Raw genomic sequence first — 24,409 nt, 5'->3', positions numbered from 1 at the left:
GCAGACAGGAAACAAGGAACAAACACTGTTGAACAGCAGAGCAGACCTGCAGTGCACTGGTTAATATACACTTCCTGTGATGACCTAGGATGGGGCTGAACAGGAAGGAGAGATGATAAAAAGGAACCAGAAGTGAAGTCTGGCCTCTAATAAAGACATGAAGGAACAGGTAAGCTGCCAAACACTATTGCAAGTCCATGACAGTACCCCTCCTCCTACGAGGCCTCCCCTACCCCGCCTGGGTCAGGGTTTAGAGGGAAACTTCAGATGAAACCTTTTTAATAGACGAGGTGCAAAGACCTCCAATGTAGGAATCCAAGACCTCTCCTCAGGACCAAAGACTTTCCAATGAACAAGGTACTCAAGAACACCTCTACAGAGTCGGGAATCCAGAACTTGACTGACCTCGTATTCCTTAGGAATGGGCAAAGGCACGAGGAGACCAGCAGGAGCTTGTGTGGAGGATTTAGACTGAGCACAGACATGACAAGCCTTGACATAGTCTTTGACCTCCGAGCGGAGATTAGGCCACCAGAAGTGACAGCTGATGAGCAAGAAAGACCGGAGAAAACCCGCGTGGCCCGCCACCTTGAAATCATGTCCCCAACGGAGAATCTTAGCTCAGTGGGGACAAAGATCTTACCAGGAGGAATTTTTGAGTCCAGGGTGGTAGGATGGACAAAAATGCATGAAGTTGGGACGATCGGCTCAGGAGCGGACTCCTTGTCCAAAGTGTCAAAGGACCTGTGGGAAAGAATCACCTGATTTCTTACAAAACACATCCCGGTAATCGCTGTATGCAGCGGGAAGGTCAGAAGATACTGATGTGGTAGCAACCGGAAGTCTCTCCTTTTGGAGTCATCTTGGACAGGCATGACGAGAGACATGAGGGACCCCAAGCCAGAATCTGCCCAGAGACCCAGTCCACATGGGGAGAGTGGAGCTTTAGCCAAGGAAGGCCCAATACAATGGGAGTAGAGGCTTTGGGTAGGATGAGAAAGGATATCCACTCCTGGTGGAGAATCCCTACCGACATCCTAATAAGTAGTGTCTGAAAGCGAATAGGGCCCCCTGGAAGAACAGTGCCATCAATTGCCGAGACTACTAACGGCGTTGAAAGGGCGAGCTTCATAGAAGAAGCAGTTCTCCAGTCCATAAAGTTGCCGGCAGCCCCGGAATCCAGATATGCAAGGGTCAATTGGGGAGAAGTGCTTACATGAAGGGACACCGGAAGAAGAAGACGGGAAGGCGATGTTTCTGAGTTCAATATTCCACCCTCTAAATGTATTTCCCGGGCAAAGCGAGCAGGAGTCAGGAAAGTGGCCCTTGCCTCCACAATAGAGGCATAAGCCCAAAGTTCTGCGCCTAGCATGTTCTTCAGGGGTTAGTCTGGTCCGGCCCAGCTGCATAGGTTCCTCAACAGGCAGAGGATGCTCCGCGGAACGATTTGAGGAGAGCTCAGACTGGCTAGGACCTAGGGAGTGCTGGTATCTTTTTTTTTTCTATGGGCTGCATAGGTTCCCCAACAGGCAGAGAATACTCCACGGGACAAAGTGAGGGGAGCTCAGACTGGCTAGGACCTAGGGAGTGTTGGCGTTTTTTTTCTATGGACCTCTCCTGAAAACGAATATCGATCTGGTTGCATAAGGAGATGACATCGTCCAGACCGATGGGAATGGTTCTTCCCACTAATTCGTCCTTCACTCGGTCAGAGAGACCCTGCAAAAAGGTAGCGACCAGGTCCTCATTGTTCCAGCTTAATTCAGCTGAGAGAATACAGAACTGGAGAGCATATTGTCCCACTGAACGGGATTCTTGGAGGAGACGTAAAAGAGCACTTGCCGCTGAAGAAACCGAGCCGGCTCCTCAAAGATGTTACGAGAGGTTCAAGAAGTCGGACCGGATGGACGGGAACGTGAGCCCAAGATTCCCCAGGGCGCGGAGTCTAAGACCCAGCAGGTATTCACCAGAGCCTCTAGTGGTGAGGATGGACTTGGCTGCAGCTGGGCCCAGGTCGCAGCCCCTGGGGTCCCCCGGGTCACGCTCCGTAGGAAGAGAAGGGAAGCAGCCACTCGGGACACATGGAATGGTGATGGGTAAGCCGAGGTCGGGGGTAACAGGCAGACGAGGGTAACCAAGGGACAGGCCAAAGGTCAGGGTAACAGGCAAACAGGAATAGTCAGAGACAAGCCAAAGTCGGTACACAGAAAGGTAGATCAAGCACACGGCAGACAGGAAACAAGGAACAAATACTGTTGAACAGCAAAGCAGACCTGCAGTGCACTGGTTAATATAGACTTCCTGTGATGACCTGGGGTGGGGCTGAACAGGAAGGAGAGATGATAAAAAGGAACCAGAAGTGAAGTCTGGCCTCTAATACAGACATGAAGGAACAGGTAAGCTGCCAAACACTATTGCAAGTCCATGACACTAATTCCTCATCCCTGCCTAAAAATCAGCCCATCAATTCTTCTCATTAAAGCGGTAGTATCCCGCTTTTTGACACTTTTACCTACAGGTAAGCCTATAATAAGGCTTACCTGTAGGTATAAATAATATCTCCTAAACCGGCATGGTTTAGGAGATATTTACAGTGCATGCAGCCGCTCACGCGAGGGGGGGACCTTCAATCTATTTGCCGGGAGCTTGCCGGAAAATCACTCCCACGCGCATGCGCAGGAGTGACGTCATTGTGGCTCCGGCCAATCATCGGGCCGGAGCCGTCTCTTCCAGCCAATCACCGCGCCGGAGCCGCCGAACCCGGAGGAGACGGCGAGGGATCATGGCAGCGCCCGCAGCGATGTCGGGGGGTCCGTGTCGGGGCTTCGTTCTAAGGTAAGTTACACATAACTGTGTACCATTTAATAACAAATATATAAAAACACTCACATTTAAGTATAGGAAAATTCGGCATTGCGTTGCAGTCATTTCCGATGACGTAACACGCATGGCACTGTGGTCCATGTGAGTTACAGCCCTCCATTTTTGTCCAGGATACGTGCCGAGTCGGCGTTTAGTCCCCATAGGAAACCCACGGAGTCCCGGAGGAACACCGCACGCTACATCTAGCAGCTCATCAGTGTGTATAGAGACGTATCCCTGTGGGACACCCCTGAAGTGTTGGTTTTCCTATACTCAAATGTGAGTGTTTTTATACATTTGTTTTTAAATGGTACACAGTTTATACTCAAGAGGTGCCTCTGTTATGTTCTTTTCCCATAAACCATCCTTCTCTTTTTTTTTTTTCTTCTATCCCTTCCTTGTCGTGTAGTATTTGTACTTCCACTGTTTTTTTCTCTTGAAAGCTGCCAGAAAAACTCTGATCTTGTTAAAAATCAGGAGACAATATGTTAATGGAACACTGTTTTCTTTTTATTACCTGACAACAATCAGGGAACATGACATCCATACATGAACCAATTATATTTTACCAATACTACAACATGAATTAGCCTCTTCCACGGGGTCAACAAGATGGACAGACGGTCTGTATGGTGCAACTATTGCGCCTCACCCCTGCCCAATTCTCTTTATTATAAAGATACATTTGGATATATATTTTTATGTAGATTGTAAAAGTTTGACATGAATATTTGCTTTACAGGTGTTAAAAAAGTAAAAAAAACTGACAAAAAAAGTAGGTAAAATTCAGTAAAAACAGAGAAGCACCAAGAATGCTCATTCTCTGAACGCCACCAAGAAGTCTTGAAAAGTCTTTAGAAACCCCTGAATTGCATGCGCAATAGAACTTGCTGGATTATTGTGTCGTCTGTTGGTGAAAATGAGCAGCAGAATCATCCTGGAGAGCTTTATAAACCGAATAAACTATCAGGTTGAACAAAGTATCAATTGCAACCTTCTAGATTGAGACCCTGAGGAGGAACGTTCACTTTCCTTGTTGGATCACCATATTCAGGCCCATACTGAGATTGAATTGGCCGTATTACCTCCAGCAGACTGAACAAAATATTAAACCCAACCTTCTAGAATGAAACTCCAAGGAGAGACGTTCGTTGTCCCTGTTGGATGACTGTAGTCCATACTCTAGTGAGGTGGAATTGGCCATGTCCCCTACATCAGACTGAAGAAAGTATAAATCACAACCTTCTAGAATGAGACCCCGAGGAGGGACATCTGCTGTTGTTTTTGGATTATTGTAGTCTGTTCCCATAGTGAGGTCCAAGTCTCCTTCTTCAGGTTGTCGTCCCTTATTTACACTACCGTCTCCATCATGTGTACCTGTGGCTCTGGCTCAGCAACTAGCCGATTGGCAATATCTGGAAATACACAGTGGACAATGTTACCAGATCTTACCACATAGACTGTCCCCTATTTATGATGACCAGATGGACCTAAAGGCTTCTCCCGTTCAGCGGGATAGAACAAAGACATAGGCTACAACTGACTGATTTATTTGTAACATTTGCCCTGTTCACTAGTTACATAGTTACTCAGGTTGAAAAAAGACACAAGTCCATCCAGCCCAAGCAATAAAAAAAAAAAAAAAAAGAAAGTATACAATCCCATATATAAAATCCTATACCCACAGTTGATCCAGAGGAAGGCGAAATACCCCAGTAAAGCATGACTCAATTTGCTACAGCAGGGGAAAAAATTCCTTCCTGATCCCGAGAGGCAATCGGATATTCCCTGGATCAACTTTACCTATAAATGTTAGTACCCAGTTATATTATGTACATTCAGGAAATAATCCAGGACTTTTTTTAAATCAATCTAATGAGCTGGCCAGAACCACCCCTGGAGGGAGTCTATTCCACATTTTCGCAGCTCTTACTGTAAAGAAACCGTATTTCCATATTTGGAGATGAAATCTTTTTTCCTCTAGACATAAAGAGTGCCCCCTTGTCCTCTGTGATTACTTTAAAGTGAATAACTCAACACCAAGTTCACTATATGGACCCCTTATGTATTTGTACATGTTGATCATATCCCCCCTTAATCTCCTCTTCTCAAGACAGAATACTTTCCATTCCTCTAATATTTCCTCATAGCTGAGCTCCTTCATGCCTCTTATCAGTTTGGTTGCCTTTCTCTGCACTTTCTCCAGTTCCCCCATATCCTTTTTTGAGAACTGGTTCCCAAAACTGAACTGCACATTCCAGATGAGGTCTTACTAATGATTTGTACAGGGGCAAAATTATCTCTCTCTCTCTCTCTCTCTGGAGTCCATATTTCTCATAATACAAAAAAGGACTTTGCTCGCTTTGGAAACTGCAGCTTGGCATTGCATGCTATTTTATTAAGCTTATGATCTGCCAAAACCACCAGATCCTTGGAGTTGGAGTTTGGAATCTAATCCATGTGTGAGCTCCATGTCATTCAGTGTCAGAGCTTACACAGAGTTAATGACATCCTCCATTTCCTCACATGACAGTATTCGGGATTGTTAATTGACTGCTCAGAGGACTGCATACCAGGAAGAAGGGAAGGTCACATACTGGAAGTACCAGGTATTTCTGAGGACTCTAACAGATGAACAAAGTGGTGGGAAGGTATCATTGGGTGACCTCTTAACCAGTCACTTTGCCCTAAAAGTGAGATTTTACTGAAGGGCCCCTTTAATACTTTTAACTCAGAACACACATTTCAGTATATCAGCTCAGAGGTGACACAGTTATGTAAATCCTGGTGCCTGTTCACAAATGCTGCAGCCTCTGACCTTGTAACTTGCTACAAAGTTACAGTGTACAGTCCGATCATTGGGGGAGAGGAGACTGAGGAAATGTTTCATCCTGCCTGCAGCAGATTGATGACATCATCTCAGCCTAGGCAAAATCCCTGAGTGGAGTTTTTTTTTTTTTTTGAGAAACGATATTGTTGCTGTATATTGTGGCATGTCAGTAATGCATTTTTGCAGTAAGCCCTGGTTCAAACCGGTGAGGCCTTGAAATTGTGCTACTTCAGCCTGATTTCCAAGCCGCAGATCAGTGCAATTTGCAGTGCCGATTTCATTGTGACTTGCAACTTCATTTAACAGAAGTCTATGCAAGTCGCAATTAAATCAGAAAAAAGTAGTGCAGGAACCTTTTTCATAATCTCTGCAACATGAGTTGTGGCGATATGAACGGTTCCATTGCCAGCAATAGGGTGCAACTTGTCATGCGATTTGGAACTGTCAAATCACATGACTGGTCACACCGGTGTAATGGGGAGCTTTCTGACAGGTCCACTTTAATTTCACTTTTGGGTAAATTAGCTGATTTTTGAGGGATTTGGTTACACATCCAGAAAAATGTTATCTGTTTTTTATCTTTGTAGGCTGATACAAACCTCCAGCAGACGGGCGCTTATGTGGGTTTTCCTGCAGACAATCCCAGATTATGTCACGTAGAATGGATGGGCATGAGGTTGGGAGGCCGGCCTTCACTTCGGCACACAGCTTCTTGTAGACAAACTCTGGGCCACAATCAGCCAGGGAGAGACCTGAGGGTTGAGATGGATTTATTCAGAGTTCGTATCAGCATAAAATCTTTACACACAATATATTCTGAAATGTTGATGGAACTCAGATCTGCTTGGATTGGATTGTAGAGTTTGTGGGCGCCTTTTCATGTGACCATTTCTTCCGAATAACTCAAACAATGGCAAGCATGGAGTGGGGTCAGATACAGGAACAGTGGACCCGGTGGACTGTATGTGTGTGGACAACCCATTGTACCTGATTACAGAGTGATGATGGGAAATGAGCTCTGGATATTTCTTATTAAATAAAGAGACCGTGTCACCTGGCACATCTATCTGGTGAAATACTGAGATGCAAAGCAGGTAAGCCGCTCAGGTGAGAATGCTTATCAGGTGCGTGTCAGATCCGTAGTCCCAGGCAGCACTCTAAACACAAAAGTAGTGACCGCACTCTGATGTAAGAGGAAACATGAAATGTATTCACCACTTGCAATTCCAAACAGGACTTGAAACATCGTGGACAAGGACCAGAGGTTGACGCGTTTCACGAAAATTACATTTGCTTACTCATAATCACACAAAATGCTTGGTGGAGAGATTGCTAATAAAGAGGCACAGCAGCTGAAGGTCATTAGTGTAATTACAAGGATCCATATCCATTGCCGCCATGTCTCCCGACTGCAGTCACATTCCACCAGCATATTAAAACCAAAATATCAAATCTTCATATACCTCTCTATTATCCAGGAATTTCATACATGGATCAATACATATAAACCTATACATGAATATTTTTCAACTCATAAGTGGAAAAGTGGATTCGATGATATACACATATGCATCCTAGATTGACCATAAAAAGTGTGTAAAGATAAGTGAACGGAGGCTTTTTTCCTCCATTCACTTATCTTTACACACTTTTTATGGTCAATTAGAGGAGTTTCTGTCTAAGATGCATATGTGTATATCATCGTACCCACTTTTCCACTTATGAGTTGAAAAATATTCATGTATGGTGTAGCAGAGTGTCCCAGAGAGAGCCAGGAAACGTCCTGTTCGGGGTTTATACATCACCCAGGCATCTCTCCTATACCTTTAGTGATCTCTGATCCATGATCCAGTTCGGATCTTCGTCCTCTTCACCAGGCCAATTTAATCTCACCTGAGACAGACAGCAGGGCTCTCTCTCAGCCTGGGAACACAGAAAACGTTTGTCTATGAGAGCGGAAGGTCAGTAAAACTACCTGTGTGTGTCTTTGGAAGCTGACAAGCTGTAGGCTTGCTCAGTCTGTGTTAGTTAGGGACTGCATTGTGTGTAGTAAGCGCCGGGACACGGCTAGGCTTTTGATTATTATTATTATTACTGCTTGTTTTCTAAAAAGGCACTGTCAGCACCTGTATATAGACTTGTATATAACACCAATAAACACCGCACTGTTTGTCACTACCTCACTGGATTTGCTATCTGTGCCTGAAAAACTGCTTATCCCAGGGAGCTTTGCACCTGTTCCCCAGCTTACAATGGGTTTATATTTATTGATCCATCTATGAAATTCCTGGATGAGAGGTATATGAAAATTTGATATTTTGGTTTTAATATGCTGGTGGATTGTGACTGCAGTCGGGGGAGACATGGCGGCAATAGATATGGATCCTTGTAATTACACTTATGACCTTCAGCTGCTGTGTCTTTCTTAGCAGTCTCTCCACCAAGCATTTTGTGTGGTTATGAGTAAGCAAATGTGATTTTGTGAAACGCGTCAACCTTTGGTCCTTGTCCTTGATGTTTCAAGTCATGTTTGAAATTGCAAGTGGTGAATACATTTCATGTTTCTTCTTACATCGGAGTTCGTCACTACTTATGTGTTTAGAGTACATCTATCCGGTGACTGGAGAAAAAGTTGCTGTCATTAGAAACACCTGATTTCATATTCATCATCTTCCCACTAAAAAAAACAGTGGAGAGCTGTGAGAATATGAAGATCATCCGCCCCCCCAACCCATTCTTGGATGTTTCCTGATGGATGGACATGGAGCTCATTCATGGGGGGGGGGGAGTCCCCTCTGCTGCTTCTGTAACATGCCTGTCCTGGAACTGGTACTGATGCAACCAGGTGACAGCTGACCTGATTCAAACTCCAAGCCAACAATTCTTTTTCACCACTTCCCCACTGCCATATGGTGAATTCATCCCCTTGTGGCTACTTAAGGTCAGCTTTTTAATTAAGTGTCATTGTGCTTGAAATGCATCAAAGCTTTCATCATTGACTGGGTTGCAATTTGTTTGCACATAGGATGTGATTCCATAGCCACCATTTCCCATTAAGCAGGGGTCCTGTAGAGAATTTGGAGAGCCCGCTTTAATTTCTAATGCATTTCTTCCCTGATGGACATGAAGCTCATTCCAGTGTGGAGACCCCTCTGAGGCATCATGTTCAGTAACCCATCTGTCCTGGAACTTGTGCCACAATTGAAGCCAATGGGGGCCTCTGCTGTGTCAGGTCACAGCTGACTTGATCTGAACCCTAACTCTAACTTCCTTTTCACCACTTCCCCACTGCCATATGGTGTATTCTTCCACTTTGTGGTCACTGTGAGACAACAGTCAGCTTTATAACTATGCACCATAGTGTGTGAAATGGGCCACATTGGCATTCGTTTTTGGCAATCACCAGCTTACTGGTTCACAAATAGAGACATTGCATTAGTTGGTATCTCCATGTAGAATATTATTTGTGGAAGAGTTTGGTGCCACCTTGATGCTCTGAGATACAGAATGACACCACCTAACCTCCCAGCATTGCAGTGAAACAGGGAGACACTTGGCACTAGAGCAGGCTTTTAACTATGGCACATCCAAAATACAAACTCGATTCCAAAAAAGTTGGGACACTGTACAAATTGTGAATAAAAACTGAATGCAATGTGGTGGAAGTTTCAAATTTCAATATTTTATTCAGAATACAACATAGATGACATATCAAATGTTTAAACTGAGAAAATGTATTATTTTAAGGGAAAAATAAGTTGATTTAAAATTTCATGGCATCAACACATCTCAAAAAAGTTGGGACAAGGCCATGTTTACCACTGTGTGGCATCCCCTCTTCTTTTTATAACAGTCTGCAAATGTCTAGGGACTGAGGAGACAAGTTGCTCAAGTTTAGGAATAGGAATGTTGTTCCATTCTTGTCTAATACAGGCTTCTAGTTGCTCAACTGTCTTAGGTCTTCTTTGTCTCATCTTCCTATTTATGATGCGCCAAATGTTTTCTATGGGTGAAAGATCTGGACTGCAGGTTGGCCATTTCAGTACCCGGATCCTTCTTCTACGCAGCCATGATGTTGTAATTGATGCAGTATGTGGTCTGGCATTGTCATGTTGGAAAATGCAAGGTCTTCCATAAAAGAGACGACATCTGGATGGGAGCATATGTTGTTCTAGAACTTGGATATACCTTTCAGCATTGATGGTCCTTTTCCAGATGTGTAAGCCGCCCATGCCACACGCACATATGCAACCCCCATACCATCAGAGATGCAGGCTTCTGAACTGAGCGCTGATAACAACTTGGGTTGTCCTTGGCTTCTTTAGTCTGGATGACATGGCATCCCAGTTTTCCAAAAATGTTGATTCGTCTGACCACAGAACAGTTTTCCACTTTGCCACAGTACATTTTAAATGAGCCTTGGCCCAGAAAAAACGCCTGCGCTTCTGGATCATGTTTAGATACGGCTTCTTTTTTTGGCCTATAGAGTTTTAGCCGGCAATGGCGAATGGCACGGTGGATTGTGTTCACCGACAATGTTTTCTGGAAGTATTCCTGAGCCCATGTTGTGTTTTCCATTACAGTAGCATTCCTGTATGGGATGCAGTGCAGTCTAAGGGCCCCAAGATCACGGGCATCCAGTATGGTTTTCCGGCCTTGACCCTTACGCACAGAGATTGTTCCGGATTCTCTGAATCTTTGGATGATATTATGCACTGTAGATGATGATAACTTCAAACTCTTTGCAATTTTTTTCTGAGAAACTCCTTTATGATATTGCTCCACTATTTTTCGCCGCAGCATTGGGGGAATTGGTGATCCTCTGCCCATCTTGACTTCTGAGAGACACTGCCACTCTGAGAGGCTCTTTTTATACCCAATCATGTTGCCAATTGACCGAATAAGTTGCTAATTGGTCCTCTAGCTGTTCCTTATATGTACATTTAACTTTTCCGGCCTCTTATTGCTACCTGTCCCTACTTTTTTGGAATGTGTAGCTCTCATGAAATCCAAAATTAGCCAATATTTGGCATGACATTTCAAAATGTATCACTTTCAACATTTGATATGTTATCTATATTATATTGTGAATAAAATATAAGTTTATGAGATTTGTAAATTAGTCCATTCCTTTTTTACTCACAATTTGTACAGTGTCCCAACTTTTTGGGAATTGGGTTTGTACAGTAAAACCTTTATCATTGGAAGAACCAAGTGCAGCGTCTACCCACCCATCCATCCATCCTACTTGTTCAAAATATGTTTGGGCCTACAGTACAGGTACTGTTTTTATGCCTCCATGTATGGTTATTCCAGGATGTGGCATGACTGTGACCCCTGCCATTCATGTGACTAGCACAAATCTTGTTCGGTCAGTGTCAGTGGTTCATTATGATAAAATAGAAGGCACAGAGTCATTGTCATACCGGACCATGTGGGACTTACCCTGGAGTGGGAGGGAGCCGGTAACAATCTCATAAATCACCACGCCGAGGCTGAAAGAGATGCAGGTGAATTATTATGACTTCTATGGTGTATGTATATATATATATATATGTATATTTATATGCAGTATATACAGATAATCAATCTAAATTTCTCACAGATTTTCTCTGTGTCATAAAAGTTCAACTTTGCTGCCGTTCAATGGTTACATTCTTTGCTCTGCGTTCACTGAGGAACACAGCTCTGCTTTAGATCATCACCTACTGGGAATTTGTTTCTCATTCTGCATTGTAAAATGTCGATGGGCATCAGTCTGCACAGGGGAGAAGTAAGGGGTTTCTCTTCCACTTAGGGTTCTTTCAAACCTAAAAAGGTCACTGCTTCCCATCAATGTGCTGACATGGATAGTCTTCACTGGACACACTTACTGGAGGGTCTCCCTTTGTTGATCACACAAGGCTACAGCAGGGGCATATATAAAGCATTGGGGAGGACCAAGAGCTTGACGGCAGCAGTGGCGTAGCGTGGGTTGTCAGCGCCCGGGGCAAGGCAAGTAATTTACGCCCCTAACATGCAGACTTTTAGCACTCCCCGACTCCCTTCCTACAATATTACTGACCAGCCTGATTCCTATACTGACCTACCTGTCCACTACGCTAACCTACCTGATTCCTATACTGGCCACTACACTGACCTCTACACTGACCTACCTGTCCACGACACTGACCCTTACACTGACCTACCTGATTCCTACCTTACCACTACACTGTCCACTACACTACATTGCCCACTACACTGCCCCCTACACTACACTACTTTATACATAGTCAGGGCTCTCCACTCCAGTCCAGGCTGCTCCCCCCCGATGCCTGGTGTGTCCGTCCAGAAACAACGGCTGGCTGAGTGTCACGACAACAGGGAAAGATAGATGAATGATTACTGACTCTGTGACAGTGCCAGGCTGCTGACTTACTCGCTGAGCTGACTGAGCTCTTCTGAACATGCGGCCGATTGTAAGGAGAGGCGGCACAGGCGGGGCTTGGCTTGCAACATTTCCACATGCGCCACCCCACCCTACGCCAATGGACAGGTGAGGCACAGTCCAGCTCCAACCTGCCCTGCCCCGCCATTTTCATCCATAGGGCGCCCGCTGGACATCTCCCAGCCTTAAGATGGCAGCAACCGCAGACAGTGTGTGATACTGTGTATAATGTCAGACAGAGTGACACTGCGGCCCCCCCAGATGTTGCGCCCGGTGTGGCCGCCCCCCCCTGCACCCCCCACGCTACGCCACTGGACGGCAGCACTGGTAGCATCTCACAGCCTGGGTTGGAGAACACCAAAAGATGAACATCTGGGGTTCCCTATCGTTAGGGGGGCAGAGAGCGTGAAAGCAGCATGAGCAGTATCTCACAGCCTGGGTTGGAGAATGCTAGAAGATCAACATCTGGAGTTCCCCATCACTGGCAGATTTGTTGGTGAATTTCCAAGTGAGGGGCCCTCCCTTGACTAGGGTGATCCAGACCTTTCCAGCTGAGATAGACTACCCCTTGTACGTGTACTGCAGACAGAGCCGGCAATGCTGTTACATTCTTGGTCCCCCATCATGGTTTTCATATGTGATCACTGTGATGTTTTCTGACTGCACCTGCACAGGTGGACTCAGTCTTTCTGATCACTTAAAGTTTTAGAACATTGATGGGAAGCAGGAATTTCTCCAGGCACCAAGAACCTAAAGTGAACAGAAGACCCAGTACTCCATCCCAGTCATGTCAGCTGGCATCCATCATTACTATTTTCCAGCACAGAGGGAGAAAACTCTTCTCAGTAGGTGATCATCAAAAGTTGAGCTATGTCCTCTAATAAACAACATAAAATATATTATTTTTAAAGTGTCACATCATAAAAAACTATCAACAAATGGTGTATTACATGCTGTACATACTCACTCAGTCACTATGAGATTTGTTTTCTGTATTTCTGCAAAAAACCTGGTTGATCCTGCTGCTCTCTAGCTCTCTAGCTCTCCTTTCTGTTCACGTCCCAAGTTCAGCTAGGGATTTTGCAGAGCTATGGTGACAACTCTGCACATGCTCAGTTTTTAGTGAGTTTCTATGCTAAGCATTTCCTCCCTATAACATCTGAGCAGCCCATGTGACTATATAGTCACACATGTGGACCCAAACACATTTTTAAATGAAAGCCCACTCCCTCCCTCCTCCTCCATGCCCACTAACCAGCTAAACACAATAGGGGGGCGGATTAATAAATGTAGATTAATGGAGGCTTCACCTCCCTCTTATTCTAAGATACAGGCTGGAGGGGTGTGACTGGAAGAAGTCTACCCAAAAAAATAAAGATTTGATTTAAAATATATGTTTGCATGTTAATTTAAAACCGTTTATTATTATTTATTTTTTTTACCCTGTATTCCAAAGACTTTTTTTTTTTAACATGTGACCAGCAGCAGAGGACTAGAAGCTCCTTCTGCCACTGTTTCTCTGCAGACAGGCTGGGAAAGATCTGGGTCATGTGACAACTGTATATCGATAAGGAAAAGGGTACTTCAATTTTTTTTTTTTTTTTTTTATTAAAATATTTGCAGTGCCGTCATCCACATACAGAAATAGAAAGGACAATGTAAATTAAACCGTGTGTGTTTAGTATCACTTTTATCAGGTACAAGCTAAGTTTATTTAATTTGGACACTACTCACTTTTACTTAGAATAGAAGTATTTTACTTTTAAAGAGGAAGTAAAACCTCCTAAAATAAATGAAAAAAAACTAGCATACTAGCTCATTATGAAATACTTACCTTAGAACGAAGCCCCCACAGTGCATGGGAAATCTTTATGATTTCCCTATGGGTCTCCTGATACAGTACAGTGCACCTCTCCATCCGGGACTCCTTCCCTCCACAACACACCCTGGCGAAACTAGGAGGAAAGGCTGCTACAATGCACACCTCTATCTGGGACACATGCCCCTACAGCAGGGATGCCTAACCTTTTGAGGAGCGAGGGCAGATGACAGGTCCGTGTCCACCCAGCATATGCAGAGCAGACACGGACACAACCCGCTCTACTCTATGGGCCCTCCGAGATCCGCCCAGACAGAAAGGAGATATCCTTCTGTTTTTTTAAGTGGATCGGATTGGACATAGGTGGGTGTAAATGGACACAAGTCAGTTTACATCTGCTGCTATATAGAGGTGAATAGAGGGTCCAATTGGGTCCACCTGAAAAAGAGACAGGTGGACCCGATCGGAACGATCGTGTGAAAGAGGCCTAGGGCTGCTTTCACACGGATGCGCTGCGGTTTACCTGCACCTCAACTGACCTCAATCTTCACATCTTCCTCAGGATTCCTGCAGGTATCACTGGCTGCTGCTGTCCCCCAGGTGGGTATGGCTGGTGGCTGCTGCTGGCTGTCCTCCAGGTCTGGTACTGTTGGCACTGCTGGTGGATACTGCTGGCTAGTACTGCTGGTGGGTACTCCTGGCTGGTACTGCTGGCAGGTACTGCTGGTGGGTAATGTTGGTGGGTACTGCTGGTGGGTACTGCCAGCTGATACAGGAAGCATCGGACACCCTGTCCCCCAAGGGTTTAAATGAGGAATTAGAGGTTAAAGCGGTTGTAAACCCTAAAAAATAAAAAAAAAATAAAAAAAAACCTGCAAGACAAAGGCATAATGGGCTAGTATGCATCGCATACTAGCTCATTATGTGTATCTTACCTTAGAACGAAGCCCCGACACGGACCCCCGGACATCGCTGCGGGCGCTGCCATGATCCCTCGCCGTCTCTTCCGGGTTCGGCGGCTCCGACGCGGTGATTGGCCGGAAGAGACGGCTCCGGCGCGATGATTGGCCGGAGCCGCAATGACGTCACTCCCGCGCATGCGCGCGGGAGTGATTTTTCCGGCAAGCTCCCGGCAAATTAATTGAAGGTCCCCCCGGACCTTCAGAGCGCATGCGCCGCTCGCGCGAGCGGCTGCATGCACTGTAAATATCTCCTAAACCATGCCGGTTTAGGAGATATTATTTGTACCTACAGGTAAGCCTTATTATAGGCTTACCTGTAGGTAAAAGTGTCAAAAAGCGGGATACTACCGCTTTAATACTATCCTCTAATTAGATCCCCAGTGAAACAACAGTAGTACATAGCCTCTACTTTTCCAGCCTGTTTTGGGAATAGTATTAGGGCCTCATGCACACTGGGCGTTTTTACAGCTGCTGTTTTGGATCTCAGGTGTTTTTTCTAGAGCCAGTAAACTCCCTAGCATGTTATCATGTGTGTCCATGCACATATAGGTTTTTATTAGCGTTTTTTTGGCTTGGGCATTTTCAGGCTGGAAAAAACCCAGAACGAATGCATTTGAAGAGTTTAAAACCCTGAAAAACATTGAAAAACACAGCAAAGCGCAGCTATCCGCCATTTCTGAGCGTTTTTAAGCTCATGCTTTTGTGGTATAGTAGATTATAGCTTTGCTAACATTCCAGAATTGCGGCAAAACGCTGAAGGCGTTTGCAATGCCATTATTTCCTAATGGCACCCCAAATGCATTGCGATTTTGTCACAATTGTCCAATGACAAATCGCTGTAAAATCTCGGCAAAAATAGTGACCGCAAACGCTCCTGGCTCTGTGCCAAGATTTGGTACATGAGCTTCTTTTTGAGCATTTTTGGAGCTGAGGGAGGCCCATTCAAATGAATGGTGCGGCTCCAAAAACGCTCAGGTAAAAGACAAATAAATTCTCAAAAAAACAGCGGCTGCAGCTATCGCTGCAGATCACTCAGGTGTGAATTGAGCCTAAACGATCACCTTGTAAAACAACCTATTCAGTTTTAAATAGAAATGAAATGCAAAACATTTTTGTATTAATTTAAAAAAAAAAACATCATAAATACCTTTTTTTCCTTTTTTTAAGTGATCACGTTCCCTCTGTTCTCAGCAGCATAAGAGCTGGGGGGAGGAGAAACAGCAGCTCACTGAGCTTCGCAGTAAATGGCTGTGCAGCGGGGGCGTGTCAGGACAAGTCTGACCATTGGAGGAGAGCACACTGAGTTCCCAGGATAGCTCCCGCCCCGATCGTCAGTGGGGAAGCCAATGCGTGATTCATGTGGCTCCGATTGCCGCCTCGCACTCGCGATCGCTCCCCGCAGAGAGAGAAGGACGGTCGCTGTTGTAAACACAGCTGACCGTCCTTCTCTCTGGAATGATCACAGAGCCCATGTGATCCTTCTATAGAGGATCACAAGTCTCTGTGGTCATCTCAGAAACCACACCCCCCACAGTTAGAATCACTCCCCTAGGGTCACATTTAACCCCTTTATCACCTATACTGTTAACCCCTTCCCTGCCAGTGTCATTATTACAGTAACAGTGCATATTTTTAGCACTAATTACTGTAGTAATATCACTGGTATTCCCAAAAGTGTCAAAAATGTCAGTTAGGGGTCGGATTTGTCCGCCGCAATGTCGCAGTCCTGCTAAAAATCGCAGATCGACAGCATTACTAGTAAAAAAAAAAAAAAAAACAACAAAAATGACATAAATCTTTCCTGTAGTTAGTGGATGAGATAACTTTTGCGCAAACCAATTAAAATACGCTTATTGCGATTTTTTTTTTACTAAAAATATGTAGCAAAAAAAAAATTGGCCTAAAATGTTAAAAAATTGTGATTTTTAAATTTTTTGGGAGGGAATGTTATATCTGCTATATAACAATCCAAAAAAAAAAAAAATTAAAAGTGAAAAATTTAGTTTTTTCTTTCAAAATTGTTGCTCTTTTTTTGTTTATAATGCAAAAAATAAAAATCGCATAGGTGATCAAATACCATCAAAAGAAAGCTCTATGTGTGGGGAAAAAAGGACGTAAATTTCCTTTAGGTACAACGTCGCATGTCCGCGCAATAGTCCATTAAAATAACGCAGTGCCAAATCGCAAAAAAGGGGTGGTCCTTAAGGGGGCAAATCCTTCCGGTCTTAAAGCGGTTAATAAGATCCATTCCCATTTTGACAGGTCATTTGGTCTGTATGTGTTTATTCCTGAATACACAGACATGCTGTAGTTATATATCCAGTAAGGGGTTAATCTGCTAACAAAATGCAGTTCTGTTTCTGCTCCTTATCTTTTTTTGTCACACAATGAAGTACCTTATCTCTATGCCCCAATTAGATCCAACTCATCCTGGCAAGTCATGTAGGCCTTGTCTGGGCATTGCAGTACTGCTTTATCTTATAGCTGACAATACACAGTCTAATGCCTGGTATACATCCTGCGGGGCTGAACAGAAAAAACTGGGGGGCTTGCAAATAGATCTCTGTACTAACTATGCAATGTTAGTACAGTGCCCCCTCCCCCTGCCTGCTGAGCTATTGTGTTCTGACAGGGGGACTACCCCCCCTCCAGAACACACCACTCAGTGCTTGCAGCCATTGGCTTGCAGGGCTGATTGAATGCTGATCGGATGCTGGTTTTTCAGCATAACTAGTAAATGAATCCATAGTTACATAGTTAGTCAGGTTTAAAAAAGACACAAGTCCATCTGGCTCAACCAATAAAAAATAAAAAAAAGAAGAAAACCCAACCATACAATCCCATATACACAATCCTACAACCACAGTTGATCCAGAGGAAGGCAAAAACCTCAGCAAAGCATGATCCAATTTACTCCAGCAGGGTAAAAAATTCCTTTCTGAATGCCTGAGAGACAATCAGATATTCCCTGGATCAACTTTACTTATAAATGTTAGTATCCAGTTTTCTTATGTACACCTAGGAAAGAATCCATACAGAGGAGTAACTAGAACCTTCAGGGCCCCGGTGCAAGAAACCATGAATGGCCCTCCAGACCCCTGGCCCGGGGCTCTTCCCTTCAAACCTTGGGCTCTTCCCACTGATCCTGGGGCCCTTTACTCTCATTGCGGGGCCCTTTATTTCGGTGCCTTTCACAAGTTCTGCAGTGGGTCCACTTCCTGCCATCTTGGGGTCTCCCCACGGTGGTGGAATGCCAGGGCCCAGTTGCAAGTGTGACCTTTGCGATCCTGGAAGTTCACCCACTGGTGTCAGTAGTTTTTATTTTTTGGCATTTTAGTTGTATTATTTTTTATCATTTTATTTTATTTTTTACAATGTCACTGACTATGACTCTGTTCATTCAGAAAAGGAAGGAGCCCCTTCCTGGTTCTCTATTGTGACACATCCCCTGCAGCAGCCAGGTAAGGGAGTACAGTGGGGGGGGGGGAGCACACAGGGGCCCAGAGACAGCAGAACACAAGTGAACTGTATGGGAGGAGTGGCGGGGCAGAATACAGAGGAACCAATCTCCTCCATTTTCCTCCTGCAGCTACAGGAGGAAAAAGGAGGACAGCAGTGATTTCCTTACATGCTGCCCCTGTCGCCCCCTCCTATCCAGGTGTACAGGAGAGCCGCACAGGCCCCCAGGGGCCTGGGGCCCGGTTGCAATTGCATCCCCTGCAACTCCTGTAGTTACGCCCCTAAATCCATAGAATAAACACAGTGTAAATCAAACATGTGATCTGAATGTATCAAAAAATTGATGTACATGAAATGAAATAGTAAGTATAAATGTGTCCATAAAATGAATATTATTCTAAATGTAGCACCCTTGTCTTTATGCAAGGTTGCTGTTAACCACTTAAGCCCCGGAAGATTTTACCCCCATTCCGACCAGGGGGTATTTTGCGATTCGGCACTGTGTGACTTTAACGGACAATTGCGCGGTCGTGCGACGCTGTACCTAAACGAATTTGGCGTCCTTTTTTTCCCACAAACAGAGCTTTCTTTTGGTGGTATTTGATCACCTGTGCGATTTTTTGATCACGCGCTATAAACAAAAAAAGAGCGTCAATTTTGCAAAAATAACAATATTTTTCACATTTTTTTATATGAAATTCCCCCCCAAAAAAATGTAAAAATCAAAATTTTTTAACATTTTCGGCCAATTTGTTTTATGCTACCTATGTTTGGTAAAAAAAATCGCAAAAAGCGTATTTTGATTGGTTTGCGCAAAAGTTATCGCGTTTACTAACAAAGGGAAAGATTTTTGTCATTTTTGTTGTTTTTTTTTTTAACGCGTAATGGCGGCGATCTGCGATTTTTTTTGCGGTACTGCGACATTGCGGCGGACAGATCGGACCCTTGACTGACATTTTTGACACTTTTGGGGTTACCAGTGACATTTCTACAGTAATCAGTGCTATATATATGCACTGTTACTGTAAAAATACACTGGTAGTGAAGGGGTTAACTTTATTTGGGAGGGAGGGGCTTTGTGTGTCCCTAGGGGCGTGCTTTCTACTGTGATTGGCTGTGGCTTCAGCTGTAAGGACACTGATCAACGGATCTACATAGTAGATCCATGTGATCAGTGTCTTTGCAGCGAGGAGAATGACAGGCAGCTTGTTTACACAAGCTGCCTGACATCCTCCCTCTCCCCCCGCCGATCGCCGAGTGGCCGGCGGACATCGGGTCCGCTGGTCACACGCGCGGGGGGGTCCGTGACCACGCGGGAGCGGGAGCCCGCCTCCGGGGGCGCGCGCTCGCTCCCTAGACCCTCACAAGCAAGCAACGTAGCCCTACGTTAGTTTGCCTGTGAGGGGCTGACCGCCGACGTAGATAGTCGTGCGGCGGTCGGCAAGTGGTTAAATTTAGTTTGCTGAGCCTTACTTAGCTTGGCTGTAATTATTCTGTGGTTAATTGGACTTCCCTTCTAATCTGTTTGACTGCGCTTCTCCCTTCCGTCAGTAGGTGGCACTGTAGCCTCTGGCACTAGAGTGAGAATTACAGTTAAACAAACTGTTAATGTCCATGTGTCCCTCAGCCAATCACAGTGTCACTACGGCATTGTGGGGGATCTTATTTAAAGGATGGGAGGTCCAATGATCGGTCTCTTCCCGCCCCTACCCCCCTTGGGGAAGGGTGTGTGCTGCTGTTGCTGCTGACTAGGCCTGAAGCCTGAGGCCTAGTCAGATACCTGGGATTCTGCTGAGGAGAGCCAGCGACCCACAAGGGAAAGATCATCCACAGACATCCAGTAACCTGTGTGAATAACCTGCTTGTATCTTATGGAGGATAGCTGTCCAGACAGTACAGACCACAAAAAGGGATTGTGTCTAGTGGAGAGAAGATGTCTCCCAGATCAATCTGAAGCTCATGGATACCTAATAATTCTCAAGGTCTGCTATCCTGTATTGCTGTCTGAATAACCTGTCTTTTGCAATAGGAGTCTGCCTAATAGACTGTTCTTAAAGGGTGTCCTGGACCCTACCCCTCTCTCCCTCATTTTATTTCTGACCTGTTGAGAAGAAATAAACTATCTTGTTCTTCAGCATAAAAGTGACTGGCGCCCAACCTTTATTTTACCTGCATCACTACCCACCATGCCTGACAATCCACACCCACAGGAGGTATGTAGCCCTCTCTGCCTCTGAAGGTCATCACCAGGCTCTAGGGGGTTCTGGGGGTCCGCTACATAAACATAAGCAACTGTCCTTGTTTTCCAAACAAATAAATGAATAAAGGTGCACTGCTCCCACTGTTAAGTATTGAAAAATTCATGAATATATCCGTGCTCCACCAGTGCTCAAATAAAAATAAGCCTCTTACCAGATCATCATGATCTCTAAATTATATAAGATCATGAGAAGCATGAAATAAGGAGGTATCCTGTAATCAGCCAAATCATCGTTATCACAGCAGGACTCATCAGAGTTGGATGGTAAGGCCGATAATTAGCGTCCCAGCGTCCACACATGTAAGTCAAAGCTTGCTGCAAACCACAAATCATCTCCCCCTTACTTTCGGACCGTGGTACAGTAAGGGGAAAAAGTATTTGATCCCCTGGGGATTTTGTACATTTGCCCGCTGACAAAGAACTGATCACTTTATAATTTAATGGTAGGTTTATTTTAACAGTGAGAGACCGAATAACAACAAAAATATCCAGAAAAACACATTTCAAAAAAGTTATAAATTGATTTGCATTTTAACCATTTTAAGACCGGAAGGATTTGCCCCCTTCCTGACCAGGCCCTATTTTGCAATTCGGCACTGCGTTATTTTTACTGACAATTGCGCGGTCGTGCGATGCTGTACCCAAATAAAATTGATGTCCTTTTTTTCCCACAAATAAAGCTTTCTTTTGGTGGTATTTTATCATATAAACAAAAAAATAGCGACAATTCTAAAAAAAAAAAAAACATTATTTCTCACATTCTGCTATAGAACATTCCCTAAAAAATTAAAAAATCTAAATTTTTTAACATTTTAGGCCAATTTATTTTCTGCTACATATTTTTGGTAAAAAAAATATTGCAATAAGCGCATTTTGATTGGTTTGCGCAAAAGTTATCGCGTCTACTAACTACGGGAAAGATTAATGTAATTTTTAAAGTTTTTTTTTTTTTTACTAGTGATGGCGGCAATCTGCGATTTTTTGCGGGACTGGGACATTGCGGCGGACAGATCGGACCCCTAACTGATATTTTTGACACTTTTGGGGGGATCAGTGACATTCGACAGTAATCAGTGCTAAAAATATGCACTGTTACTGTAATAATGACACTGTCAGGGAAGGGGTTAACACTGTGGGTGATCAAGGGGTTAAATGTGTACCTAGGGGCGTCTTTCTAACTGTGGGGGGGCGTGGCTTGTAAAATGATCACTGAGACCTGTGTTCCTATATAGAAGGATCACAGGAGCTCTGTGATCTTTCCAGGGAGAAAAACGGTCAGCTGTATTTACAACAGCTGACCGTTCTTCTCTCTCAGTGGGGAGCTATCGCGGGTGTCAGTCGGGAATCGAGTCGCCTGCCCCGTGCATCAGGGTCCCCGCTGACGAGCAGGAGCATGCCGCCACCGGCATGCGTATGCCCTCTAGCTGCAGGCGCGCGACCTTTGTTCTCTTTTTCTTCTCCTTCTTTCTCTTTTTCATTCTCCTGCATGCCCAACTGGTTATTTTTCTAGTTCCTTGTCCTGGTTCATTTGCACAATAGTAGGATTGTCTGCACCCTGTGTGACAGTGGCGGGTATCAGACCCCCTGGCCTTCTCATCCAACTCGTGACCAAGGACCAAGCAATCTCACACCCTGCCATCACTTGCGTAACAATGCCACTCTCAGCTGCACCTGGCACACAGATTGTCCAGCTTGCGGGACCACAATCTAGATGCCAGCAGGCTGAGAGTGATTGTCACCGGGCTAATTAAACAATGAACCCTTTCTCTGCCACCACCGCTACGTTTGAGCCCAGCGGACGCTCGTAATTTTAGAAATACCAATTATGACTTTAGAATAATCATTTGTAACACGCGCTGTCACAGCAGACAGGAGTGTCCAGAGGATTTATTCAACACAGTAGCGCTCTTTCAAGAGGCAGGTTCTTTGGTTAGCTTGCGTAAAAGAGCTTAGAGGCAAAGTTAACACTTTTCAAAATAAGGTTTAATTCTAAAAAAGGTTAAAATTGGTGCAAATAAAAATATTTACAGAAAAATTGTATTATCAGAGGTTCAGAGCTGAGCCTGTGTGATTGGTTCTTCCCTTGGGCAATGTTACTGCTTGATGTTAAAAATGAGAACTGAGAGCTCCATCAGCTTCTCTCTTTTTCTCTGACCCGCAGCGGGTGTCACCAGAGGTCCTTGACCAATAAACACAGTGGCCATGGGCGGCCCTACAGTTTAGACAATATCAAGGGACCTCCCGTAAAGACAGATTTTATAACAGAATTCATATCTTGAAATATGTAATGGTTACATTCTTGAAACTGATATTTTATTGTACGACATTGAATTTCACATCCATGGACACCAAACACAGGTTATCTCGTAATAACCTCTGACCCGTAAGGCATCTGACCGCTAACTTGTCTTCCCTAGGAGCGAACGCCATCATGTTTGATCTTAATTCGATCAGTATTTTATTTGGCATTCAAATATATACTTTCTAGAGACATTGTTTGGGTTTACAATTATGAATTTGTGTGTGAATGTATTACAGTTCTAATGACCATCTGGGCGGTGTGTTATTTACGACCCAGCCTGGTCAGTCTTAATGCTTGCTCATTTATGGCTTTACAACCTAGCCTGATATCTGCCAGGTGTGCTGATAAAGTTTTCTTTGAAGCCCTGAGCCCAAACTTCTTGCATTCCAGGAGTTAATTAATTATGAGGAGAGAGAGAGGGGGGAGGAAAATATCTCTGAGTACACATTTGCTTGCTAGACTGTGTTACTGACAACCTGGATGCCCGTGATGACAAAATGGTGTCCCAGCGCAAGATACCATCACACCCTGTACATAGCACACTTCTTAACGCTTCACCCTGTACATAGCACACTCCTTAACTCTGCACCCTGCACATAGCACACTTCTTAACGCTTCACCCTGTACATAGCACACTCCCTAACTCTGCACCCTATACTCTGCACCCTGTACATAGTTAACGCTTCACCCTGTACATAGCGCACTCCCTAACTCTGCACCCTACACATAGTGCATTCCTTAACTCTGCACCCTGTACATAGCACATTCCTTAACTCTGCACACTGTACATAGCACACTCCCTAACTCTGCACCCTATACATAGTGCATTCCTTAACTTTGCACCCTGTACATAGTGCATTCCTTAACTCTGCACCCTGTACATTCCTTAACTCTGCACCCTGTACATAGCACACTCCTTAACTCTGCACCCTATACACGGTGTACTCCTTAATTCTGTACCCTGTACATAGCGCATTCTTTAACTCTGCCCCCTGTACATAGCACACTCCTTAACTCTGCGCCCTGTACATAGCGCATTCCTTAACTCTGCACCCTGTACATAGCGCATTCCTTAACTCTGCACCCTGAACATAGCACACTCTCTAACACTACACTCTGTACGTAGCACACTCCTTAGCTGTGCACCCTGTACATAGCACACTGCTTCATTCTGTAACCTGTACATAGTGCACTCCTTATGTTAACAGTATATATATACACACATATACATACACACACATGCATTTGTGTTTAAGCTTTAGGTGCACACCCTAATGCAACAGGCTGTGCACAGCTATGATTGGGTGGGAGTCATACCGCACTCCCTCTATACAATAGCAGATATGTCACATGATTTTTGGTTGTATTACTCCTCTTGTCCCATTTATTGGCACTGTATTTGGTTTCTTGCTTGTGTGTTTGCATTATGTTGGTGGTTTTGTGCTTACTACCCCGTCCTTTTGAAAAACATATAAATAATGAATTAAA

General features: G+C 44.5%; 1 protein-coding gene across 1 annotated transcript in view; it reads right to left on the bottom strand.

Moving 5' to 3' along the window:
• Window positions 1-4,156: 4,156 nt before the first annotated feature.
• LOC309565294 (mixed lineage kinase domain-like protein) overlaps window positions 4,157-24,409 on the bottom strand; it is a 65,715-nt gene continuing 45,462 nt past the window's right edge. Inside the window, exons 9-11 of the mRNA XM_082270196.1 lie at window positions 11,138-11,187; window positions 6,292-6,444; window positions 4,157-4,277 (exon numbers count right to left, since the gene is read on the bottom strand). Of these exons, the coding sequence (XP_082126322.1) occupies window positions 4,213-4,277; window positions 6,292-6,444; window positions 11,138-11,187 (268 nt within the window). The 3' untranslated portion in view covers window positions 4,157-4,212. The remainder of the gene's footprint in view (window positions 4,278-6,291; window positions 6,445-11,137; window positions 11,188-24,409) is intronic.

This window comes from Pelophylax lessonae, assembly GCF_965119305.1.
Source record: "Pelophylax lessonae genome assembly, chromosome: 10".
NCBI lineage: Eukaryota > Metazoa > Chordata > Amphibia > Anura > Ranidae > Pelophylax > Pelophylax lessonae.
The sequence above is the reverse complement of the archived record's forward strand: the minus strand, read 5'-3'. Positions and strand labels throughout refer to the sequence as shown.